We start from the raw sequence: 11,884 nt of genomic DNA on the forward strand, positions 1-11,884 counted from the left end.
AGCTACCTCTCACTCCTTATACGATATATATAAAGCGATGGCAATCTAATCTTGCATTTGCATTATATAGTTGGCATTTATCGGTGGCCAGCTTAGTGAACACCTAACACTGAAATTGCCCTATCGTTCATGTATAGCCAGAAGAACCACACACAAAAATAGAAAAAAGAAACTTAAAAAAAATAAAAATACAAAGGATTACATATGGTATGATTCATCATCCATGATTGCTTGCTATTTGTTATATATCGATCTCATCGAAATTAAAGCTGCCAATTTTTCAAAAGGCACAGGTGATTAGAGCAAGTCCACCCCTAAAAAAATGTGTCAGCATCTAACCTATTTAATCCACTCAATGAACAGTGATAGACTTCAATGAACAATAATAGGTCAAATGCATATCCACTCCTAACAAAAAATAGTCTAGTCAATTTTATTAAAATATTATTATTTTTTATTATAAAATAATAAAATAATAATATTTTTATTTTTAATTTCTAACTTTATAAAAAAAAATATTATTAATTTTTGATATTTTTATAAAATATTATTATAAATTACACCCACACACACCTATACATACAAAAACACCATTGTCGCCGTCCCAAATCCGCTCCCCATTTTTCTGAAACCCCGCCCTCTCTCTCACCTCCAAGCCCTCCCTCTCTGCTTTCTCAGTGACTCCGGCCTTGAGCCGCCGAGCTCTTCCGCGGCTCGTCATGGTGCTATTTGCTATGAACCTCGACGCCAAGCCCACCGACCTCGTCGAAGCTCGAAGAACCTGGAATCAACCTCAGCCTCGAGGAGCTCTGCACCAAGATCGAGCTCTGCGACGCGTTGATCGTGCGTAGCAAGACCAAGTTCACCCGCGAGGTGTTCGAGTCCTCCAGCGGGAGGTTGAAGGTTGTAGGAAGAGTTGGCGTCGGCATTAACAACATGGATGGCCTGGCATGTGGGTCTGTCGATTCTGGGCTGGTCTCTTGCCTGACTTGGGCTGGGTGCCAGCCTATTAGGCTGGGGTGGAGTGATTTGGTTGGGGGCTAGCCTGTTTTGGGTGCTGGGCAATCCACTCCCAGTGGACTTGCTCTTACATGCACATGAAGGATATTGCCAAACATGCATGAAGGATATTGCCATGATTTTTCATCCTGGTGTACTGTGCTTGAAATGAAGTCAAACACTACACATTCTATCGATAAAAGAAAATATAGAACTAAAAATATGATTACGTACACCCCAAAACCCTAGCTAATAATCTATGCTTAAATAATTAAGGATTTGACTTTTAATTATTGAAATTAAGGTGACTAGCTTAGGTAGGTACGTAAACCCTCAAATGATTGGAATTGAATTAAGAGAGAGCTCGATACCTCCCATAATTGATACTCTTATATTACATATGAGCCAAACTCATTTGGGGTTGATTAATTTCACTTTCAGAAGGGAAGAAACTTAGTTATTACATTAATCTAGTCTCCTTATGCATGAAGATAATCAATTCGGTCGGTGTGGCCAGACGATATTATGGATTTATGACCACATTCTCCATAGGGTTCTCTTATCTCTTCCGATCTCTGAGCATGGGTTATGGAAGAAGGAGAAGAAGGAACCGAGAATAAAGTATCGGCAACAATCAATTTTGTTACGGGACTAATCATGATGTTCATATTGATCTATTATGTGTCTCTGCATCTAGCATTGAGTATACTATTGGATTTGAACCAATGACTCCCGCCGTATGGAAGCAATAATCTAACCATTAAGTTAAGTAGGTCATTTATCATCAGGTAATGCTAGGGAGACTAAATTTGAAGACAAAATTTGCAAACTAAATGATGTGTCACCAATAAGAATGAATACGTCTATCAATGCTTAAGTAATAAACCAATCATCAACTTTCATGTTCTTTAGTTTTCGAAATTTTGTCTATAAATTTAGTCTCCCTAACATTACCCTTTATCATTGATGGATTATAAATGTTATATTACTTATCAGAAATACCAATCAAATGTATCAAAGATATATAATGTTGGTTTGTATATTGTTAACAAATTAGAGGACCAGAAACCAAAAAAATGTGAAAAATGAATTGCAAACTCTAAATTTTTATTCACTAAAATTACGAAGAATACGACATAATGGACGACGTGATTCATAATCCGAAAAGATTGATTACACCTTGCCAAATTCAATCCCCGCCTGCAGACCCAATTCCTAACAAACAAGAACACAATGGTACACCTAGTAAACATAGAAGAGTAATCTAAATTCTTATCCTACTAAAAAATCTTAAATACTCAAAAAGTATCTTAATATAAAAGTGAACCAAATTGCTAAATTTAAATTATTGTCTAAAGATGCGCTCATGGTGGCAAACAACATGAGTTTACTAATTGAAGAAAACTAATCCTAATTGCCAATGCCAAGATTACTAATTAATTTGGTGATGAGAATGCACTATGTGGGATCTTATCATGATCACTGGATGTTTACGACATTTCATTTCTGATGATCAGTCAGAGATATCTCAATTAAAATTGGTGGTGCGATGGCATTGGGCTCCAGGCTCCTTTTCTACCATTGATGGGAGTCAGATCACCATGTCACATAACAAAAACAAGATATAAAGGCAAAAGGTAGAGGATGCCGAACAGAGTTATCTTCAAGAACAGGAAGCTTAATTTGAAATGCAGCTTCATCTTTTGATCATGTTGGAGTCAAATTCATCACAACAACAAAATTGGATTCAAATCACAAGATCCTATCTTGTATCGTAATCATCTAATATTAAAAACGTTGATGCAAAAAAGTAATCGTTTGATTACGTGCAGTGCAAGCAGAAGCTTCTTAATTGTGCCCTAATTCATGTAAAATTATGATTCCTTAATCCTGGCATTACGTCGTGGGACCATATTACTCTCTTTGGAAATTTGATTCTGGCTAGGTAGAAACCCTAGCTAGAAAAGTAGCAGCATTAGATATTCATTAATATAATTTTCTTTATCAAAAGTGAAAATACTAAATTAATCCTGCAGCAAAACTAAAGAAAAATAACTAAAATTTAGGATTAAGTACTTAAAAATCTTCAACATTTTAGTGCTATTCCATATTGGTCTCAACATTTTTAAATATTTCAAACAAGTACCCAACTTATTGAAAATATTGCATTCGTTAAGCCTCAATTAAATTTATGTTAAATTAACTATGACTTATTTTGTCTCCAAATTCAATAAAAAGTCATGGAAGCATAGCCTCGACCAACTAATGGTCACCACGCCATCACCTCCAAACTTAACGAACAACCACCAATTTCACCTACAACTCAAACTGCCAACACCAAGAAGAAGGTCATGGAAGTTACTGAAATGGTATTGACTGTCATAATGCGCCCACCACCATCTTCATTGCTCACAAAGAAGAATTGGAAGCTACACACTGAGAATTTACCAATGAGAAAATCACATGATCAGAAACAAGCTTTTTGAAACCCTATACGAATTCTTAACTCTCTTCTATGTGAGGAGATTGTCTGCCTGATGTAGTTTCATTTGAGTCTATTTTCGATTCAATTCAACACTTGTTGATCATTGGGTTCCATTATACCTAGTTGGTGGGTTTTGAATATAAAGGTTGGAACGGGGTTTCGGTGGTTGTAGGTTGAGCTTGGTGGTGGCGGGGGCATGATAATTCCCAATCTTCATTTTTATTCTTGTCTTTTTTAAAGTTATTTTTATTATTAGTGTCCATGTAAGCTAAAATGACACACCCCGACCGAGATCAGGGCGTGCTGGCCGTCACGTGGAAGTGACGTAGCCATATGCACGTGCGGAAGCTAATAAAAAGTAATATAAAAGTACGAATAATTAAAAACTAGCATACAAAGTAGTAAAAACAAGTGCTAGCGTAAGTGAGACGCTAAGTTCAGAGCAAGTCTACAGCAGTCCAAATTAAAATGATGCGACAACAGTGCACCCGAAGGTGACCCTACATTGGTGAGTGTCTGTCAGAAATGCCGGGAAGCCCTATGGGAAACCACCGAGCCTGCTAAGCAACTAGAACCTGGAGGGGCGCAAAACAAAAGCGTGAGTGGGCAAAAACAAAGCTTTTCAAAAACCATTTCAAAAACAATATTCTAACCCCTCGCCGTAAAACCTGTATACTTCCCAGAAAATAAACATATGTTCGCATATATAGATATGCCAATCATGCTCCATAATATGCCATGTCGGAGCCTCAGAATAGAATGCAAGTGCTCGGGTATAATCACATCAAAGTATATATAGTCTGGCAGCCGGAGTCACCTAAAGTGACCTGTACGGCTGTATCTAGAGCTCAAATCTCAATCACTATATCTGAACCTGCCCACGAGTCGGAACCACCTAAAGTGGTCTGTACGACAAGCCTGGGTGTAATATATATAAACGCTCTAGTGCTACGATCACGTAAAGGCTGTGCGAATAATCGCGGGTCACCTACGAGTCGGAACCACCTAAAGTGGTCTGTACGACAAGACTGTGCACCTAACTTGGATCCAAGCTGAGCGTGTGGTGCGGGAGGTGAACAACACGTGAAGGACTGTGCCCTACTCTGGGCGGAAGCACTAACACCGGGGGTGCAGGTTATGAGCTCTCTAAGCACCTCTAATCACTATTTAATGCAAATGTTAAATAACACTTACCTGGCACTTACCTGTGCCTCCACAGGACCAATATATATATATGACATATGAATGAATATGTAAACCAACATATATGCCACTAACCATGCATATCAACCAATAACGTAAAAGGAATGGCATATAACTAGTAAGCATTTATATTAATTTCTGGGAATTATAGGTATATAGGTATATACGGAAATCAAAAGCCCACTCACTGGTATGTGGAAGGGTCATAGCCCCCCTGCCTCGAGTGACCACGGTCGTCCTCGGGATACGTTTCACCTATATGCGAAAATACTATAAAAACGTTAATTTTAAAGCACATAACCTTCCTTTCGTAATAACTTCTCATACATTGCTCAAAATGGACAATTGAATATACCAACGTGCTCTACACAACCTCAGGATCACACCCATATTTTTAGAAAAATTTTCCACCGCCGCACGCGCCCCCACGCGCCGGCCACGCGCAGGCACGTGCCTGGCACGCTGACGGCGCCAACTGACGCCGTTAGGAATATTCCGTCAGTTTTGACAGATTCCGTTAACGGCGTCAGGAATATTCCGTCAGAATTGACGGAATATTCCGTCACCTTCTCCGGCGACGTCGCCGGCGCCGGAAACTGGAAAACCTGCAAACCTTGTTTTCTCTCTCGTTTTTCAACCATTTTTCGTGAATCTTGCACCAAAATGAAGCCTAAGACTAGTAGAACACGTCCAAACAATTTTTAAGGGTCAAAAACTACTAGATCATACCTGTCCAAACCTCCCAACTCCGGTCAACTCCAAACGTAGTGATTCCGACGTCAAAACTCTTCAAACGAAGCACTCCGAGGCTCCTTGGGACCTCAATAAGTCACCTACGAGCTTCAAAATCCCAAAAACGTGCTAGATTAATTTTGCATGAATAGTACTCAAAACTGACATCGTCGAATCGACGTGAAAACGGCGATACCCTTACCTGAAAATGGTACCACTGGACTCCTCTCAGCCTCACGAGCACGAGGGTGGTCTTGGTTCCCTCGATCTGCAAGTGGTTGAGTGTGGTTGTGTGTGTCCGTACACTTTCAGAAGGAAGAGGAAGGAAATGGGGCTCGGGGAACTCACAGAGAGAAACAGAAGGTGGTGCAGGTATGGGAGTGTGTGTGTGGCCCAAGGACATGCCAGCACGACACCAAAAACAACCAATAATGTCAAGAGAACGAACTAGGGGTAAAAATGTCATTTCACACGTACGTTTCCGATACTTTCGGGACGGGATGTCACAACATGTTGGATCCATTGTTGCCACATGTGCATTTAACAGAAAAATTAACTGGGGTTTAATGGATGTGACATTTTCAATAGGTTGGAATTTTTAAAAATGTTGAGACCAATTTGGAATGACACCAAGGTCTAAAATATCGATGATATCGGAAATATCGGTAGTCCAAAAACACGAAAATTTCGATGGAAATATTGGGATATTATCGATATTGATAAAAATTGAATAAAAACCACGGAAATTGTAAGAAAAACTTGGAAATTTTTATTGAAACTTTGCAGGATGTTTATTTAGTCAATTATCTATTAGTTTATCACAAAAAATTGGAAGGAAATGCATTGCATGATGGATTTAACTGATTTAAGTTGATTATATAGCAAGCTAGCAAACATTGTGAGTGTAGAAAATATGTAGTAATTAATGAAAGAAGTTTAAACACACCATAATCATTTATATGTAATGAATTAGTACAATATTTTACACTTTATAAATTGCATGGTAAGATACATGAGTGACTTAGTACCACATATAGTTCCTATGAGGTTCAAAATTTTCACTATCTTCATCATCTCTATGCGTAGAGTAAGTGTATTGTGAAGAGTAGTCATCAAATGATAAATCCCCAAAACCATATATATATATATATATATATATATATATATATATTAGCATATTTTCACAAAAACATAAGTGATATGGTGGTCAAGGTGTTGAAGGAGTAAAATGGGAGGGGTTCGAATCCCCTCTATGTGAAAGATTGGGATTTTTCAGCATTTTTCAAGTATTTTTGGGTTACATCTCGCGATATTATCTAGTCATTGAATGACACTAAAAGGTTGAGGGTTTTAGGTACCTAATACTAAAAATTATGGGCAATTTAAATACAAACGGGTTTTTTTTATTTTTTTTTTTTTTAAGTTTCACAGCCAGGCAACCATATCAGTTGCCCTCATTTTCTCTTCTACATTTTTCTCCTGAAAATAAAAAAGGAAAAAAAAAACTTCAGAGATGAAATAGTTATGACCAGTCTCTTCAGCTATGAAAAATCATTTGAAAGTCCTCACAAACTAATTTTAGCAACCATTTTATATTTTTTTTCTCGTTGTAAATTTTATTTTCAATTTTTAATAATTAAATGCATATCATGTGTAAATTTTGGCACTTCTTTTTCAATAATATCACAGCATTCAACTCTGCTATGGAACAATGGGGAAATTAAATAAAAAGACAAACTTAAACAACAAGGTTCTATGGTGTAGTGGTTAGCACTCTGGACTTTGAATCCAGCGACCTGGGTTCGACTCCCGGTAGGACCTCATATTTTGTAACATTTTTTTTTAAAAATCTTTATACGCTGTCGTTTGGGGGTTGCGGTAATTTGGTAATGTCATTTCGCTTCTGTCTTTATTCCCCTTCCCTTTCTCACAATCTTCAGCCAGTGACAGACAAAAATGGCGATCTACAAATCCCTAGAAATCTTTCAGAAAAACCCCAAATCCTCCGTCTTCTACCTCCACCTCAACCGCCCCAGCCACCGCAACGCCCTCTCGCGCGACTTTTTCACCGAATTCCCCGAGGCCCTCTCTTCCCTTGACCAAAACCCTAACGTCAACGTCATCGTCCTCAGCGGCACCGGTGACCACTTCTGCGCCGGAATCGACCTCAAAACGCTTACATCGATCTCCGAAAAGTTCGTCTCCGTAGACCGAGGCCGCGTCGGGGAGCAGTTTCGGCGGGAGATCAAGTGGTTGCAGGACGCGATCACGGCGATTGAGCGGTGCCGGAAGCCGGTGATTGCATCCATCCACGGAGCGTGTATCGGCGGTGGTATCGATATCGTGACCGCCTGCGACATAAGGTATTGCAGCAAGGACGCGTTCTTTTCGGTCAAAGAGGTCGACTTGGCGATCACGGCGGACCTCGGGACGCTTCAGAGGCTGCCGGGAATTGTCGGGTACGGAAACGCGATTGAACTGGCGCTTACGGGTCGGAGGTTCTCGGGTCCGGAGGCTAAGCAGCTGGGCCTGGTTTCTGGAGTGTTCGACTCCAGGGACGAGTTGGAAAACGGTGTACGCCTCATCGCTGAGGGTAAGTTTGTCATTTCCAAAAACAAATAATTTGTGATTAATCAATTAAATTAGTTTGTTATTACACTTATGCTGACAAGGGTGTGGACTTTGGAAGCGTAAAGAATGCGCTTTTACAACCCAAAAGCACCCTGCTTTTTTAATATGGAGTGAGAAGTGCTTTTAGTTGACAAAAAACGCTTTTTCAGAAGTAAATCATAAACCCGTAGTAGTAATATTTTTGGGATATGACATTCAGGAATTGGATTGAAATCTCCACTGGCTGTGACCGGGACGAAAGCGGTATTGCAAAGAAGTAGGGAGCTGAATGTGGAGCAAGGATTGGATTATGTTGCAACATGGAATTCGGCAATGCTGTTATCTGATGATTTAACGGAGGCTGTCTCAGCATCTGCCCAGAAAAGAAAGCCCATATTTGCCAAGCTCTAATTGCAGCAATTTCAGTTGCAATTTCCTTTATGCTGTTGTCCTTTTAATTTGCTGTTCCATACTCTCACAGTGAAAAGCACTTGTGATAAAAGCACACCCTTTATGACAGAAAATAAAATGGTGTACCCTGCACCTTGTTATTGCACTCGATTATGATCATGCTCGACCAATGGCGGAACCAGAAAATATTTTATGGGTGGGCTAGTTAAAAAAATTACCCTAAAAAATTTTTAGGTTTTTGCTACATACGTATTCTATGCAAAAATTTTAAGTTTAACTTTTGTATTTATATATTTAAAATTTGTCTAGCAGGAACTGAATAAGCTTTGCAATTGCAAACTAACAAAATTACAATAAATCATCAAATTTCACATGTATTTAGATTTAAACATAGGAAGAAGATAGAAAACTTAATATCTCAATTACAATCACACAACTAGATCAAAGAAAAACACTGAAAGTAGAAATAAAGACACTATTAAAAAATTGGTTGAAACTAATATAAACCCCACTATATCAAAGCAGAATAATCTTGAACAAAATGACATCACAATTTTTGTGGTAATTTTTATATTTTTAGTTGTGCTAAATACTCACTCGGCTAGTTTCATTAAAATAATTATTCTTACACATTTTTTTTGTCTATTATATCTACACACTAAAGTATATATACATATTGCTACAAATCCCCCCTAGGCTACAGCCCACCATAGCCCTTAATGTGGCTATGCCATTGCGCTCGACGTTGATAAACAACAGATTTTTCTATACTTGGGATTCATGAAGTATTTGTTGAAGTATTTCTCCGGAAAACGAATTGTGTTTGTCGTGTTCCAATCGTTTTTGTGTCATATTCATTATCATAACGGGTTGTGTGGTATCAAATTATTATTTTAATAGATTCTTAATAAATGACCCGATAATAACTCGATTTGTTAATAGGTTATGTTGATTCATGTCGAGTTAATGGGTCATACAAGAAATTACCTGAACCTAGACTACATTGATTCCTATCAGAAGGGACAGAATTCATGTCACATTCTCACACAACCATCAAGAACTTATTTCATCCATACCACCAAGCTTCATTCTCTCGGTCCACATTATTTATTTTTCTTAATAATTCTGCCCTCACTTTGATAATTGCATCTATCCATACGTTATTATCAAAAATAGAAGGTAAAAGATAGATTAGTATCTAGTTACAGTAGAAGATGAATTAGTAGCGAGTTAATTCTTTTAATCTCTACAAAAAGTAATCTTATCTCTACAGAATTATATTTCTTTTATGTCTTTACAGCTAGAACTCACTCATCTTCCTTAGTTTTACCTTAAACTTACACAATATTTGGAAGTTTGTATCTATTTTTTTTTTTAATTTAATTAATTATCTTTTTCTTTTTTTTGGTCAAACGATAGATTTTGATAGATTAGCCGTCAACGGGGTTCAAACCCGCGACGTCATTCAAAGACTCAACACCTTTCCACCAATATGGTAAAGGGCCACTTGCTTTGATTTAATTAGTTATCAATTCTAATCAAATTCTTAAGATAAATCAGGGATAATATCCATATAGATTGATTAATTCCAAAAGAGTCCCTATTTGTTTGCAATTGGATTATCTCTATATGGTTGTTTATGTGTTTGTTAGTCCACATCAACCTGACCAAGAAATGGGCAGTTCCATGGCATTAATTGGGTCAAAGACCATATTGGCCCAATTCGGTTTGGATTGGATGTACGTCTTCATTATTCCAAATGAGGTAAGAAGCTCGTACTTTTTCTTCACATGCCCATTTCAAGAAATGATAAAAGTGATTGTTTTTACCTTTTTTTGTTTTTTGTTTTTTTTTTTGGCAGCCCTTGGCCTAATTGTGTGGATCTTTCTTTATATCTTGAATTACAGCCCTCTCGTTTCACTTAAACCTTTTACTTTATATGTTGTTGTTTAGTTGATTCTTTTTGGGCCTTTACTAATTTTTAATTGAAGTAATCTTGTTTGACCAAATAAATAAATAAAGGGAAATGCTAAGGAAACTCACTTAAAATGGAACTCCTTATGAACTATTTGCCAACTACTTACATTTTTACGTCAATTCTCATGACAACATTATAAAATATTGTGTCAAAAACATGATGTGACAAAGAGTTCAGGGAGCATTTTTCCTCACCACCATAAACTATAATGTATGCTCACCATACACCTAATCAATTGACACATGTCCGCTCATTTAACCTTGGTGAATTTCAAAATTGAAAAAGTAAGACTTAAAGTGAAATTTAACTAAAGTTAGATGAAAAACACGTGTCATTTGATTAGGTGTATGACAAACCTACACCATATTATGGTGGTAAGCAAAAATATTCCCGAACATCCCACTTTTAAGAGAGTATACTTTGCATTTTTATTCATAAAAAATGTTTTCATTAATTCTCAGAAATAATCTCTGCACGTTTTTTCTTTTCTTTTGTAAGCTTTGTTTATTTTTGTTTTTTAGTTTTCATGTATTTATTTATATATATATATTTATTCAATTCAAACATCGATAATGTACAAAAATATGCATTTGAAAAAAGAAGTAAACTACGCATTGGCAGTTCCTTGTTAAGTTGAATTTCTTCTACTAGTGAAATTTGATGAGTTTTGTATTGATTTCGGGTATTAAATTCTTCATGAACTCCCACATAGACATATTGATTGTCCAGTATGTTTCACGTGAAATTTGTGCAAGTAATGATTGTGAAAATAATTGGAGAATAAAGTAAACGAAAAAAGAAACAGATTAAAAAATCATGTTGAAAAAGTCGGAAAAAATATTGAGCAAGTGTTGGTGCTCCACTCACCCAAACAACTTGGTTGCTTAATGATGCATGGCTAACCTAGCAGTGACGTTCTTTGCAAGCAGAGGCATTGGCAGCAAGAGAAGGTGCGGCTTGGATGGCGACAAGGGTTTTCGAGATATTTTGATTGAAGGAGATTTGCTTTAAATTGTGGATCCTTTCATTAATTTGTCTGTCGTTAGACCTTCTTGTCGAGGATTGCATTTCTGTAAGCTTGCTTTGGCATGTGTATAACTTTTGTTATCAATGAATCAACTATCGTTTACTTAAATAAAAATAAAAAATAAAAAAAAATAAAAAAACCTAGCAGTTACATCTCACTTTTAATTGTGACCTTTGATTTTAAGATCTAGAATTTCTAAACGAGTCTGTCAAAACTCGGGAAGAGTATGTCAATTAATATTAGTTATGAAGATGGAAAATGTAAAGGAGTGGATATTCTTTTTTTTTTTTTTTCTTTTTTTTGTTGGTTGGAAAGCTTTTCAATTGACAGGATATATCCTATCATACAAATAGACTGAAAAATGTAAATAATTAAATACACATCATGTTTTAATCTTTAAGACGCGACCCGCCATTTAAAAAGAAAAAAATAAGTGAAA

General features: G+C 37.0%; 1 protein-coding gene and 1 non-coding gene across 2 annotated transcripts; both read left to right on the forward strand.

The window, feature by feature from the left end:
- The first annotated feature begins 7,168 nt into the window (after window positions 1-7,168).
- TRNAQ-UUG lies at window positions 7,169-7,240 on the forward strand. The gene has a single exon. It is a non-coding gene; the product is annotated as a tRNA-Gln (tRNA).
- A 76-nt stretch (window positions 7,241-7,316) lies between these two features.
- On the forward strand, window positions 7,317-8,585 carry LOC103929034 (delta(3,5)-Delta(2,4)-dienoyl-CoA isomerase, peroxisomal). Its single transcript, XM_009338180.3, has 2 exons — window positions 7,317-8,012; window positions 8,250-8,585. Exons 1-2 carry the CDS (start codon window positions 7,376-7,378, stop codon window positions 8,438-8,440), a joined length of 828 nt encoding a protein of 275 aa, XP_009336455.1. The 5' UTR covers window positions 7,317-7,375; the 3' UTR covers window positions 8,441-8,585.
- Window positions 8,586-11,884: the final 3,299 nt, after the last annotated feature.

This window comes from the organism of the source record quoted next, unplaced genomic scaffold (genome assembly GCF_019419815.1).
Source record: "Pyrus x bretschneideri cultivar Hongxiangsu unplaced genomic scaffold, Pyrus_bretschneideri_v1 Contig6, whole genome shotgun sequence".
Lineage (NCBI taxonomy): Eukaryota > Viridiplantae > Streptophyta > Magnoliopsida > Rosales > Rosaceae > Pyrus > Pyrus x bretschneideri.

Coding starts and splice junctions, on each gene's coding strand:
- LOC103929034 (XM_009338180.3), top strand. CDS start 7,376: ATGGCGATCTACAAATCCCTAGAAATCTTTCAGAAAAACCCCAAATCC. Junction 8,013..8,249: donor TGTACGCCTCATCGCTGAGG/GTAAGTTTGTCA, acceptor TATGACATTCAG/GAATTGGATTGAAATCTCCA.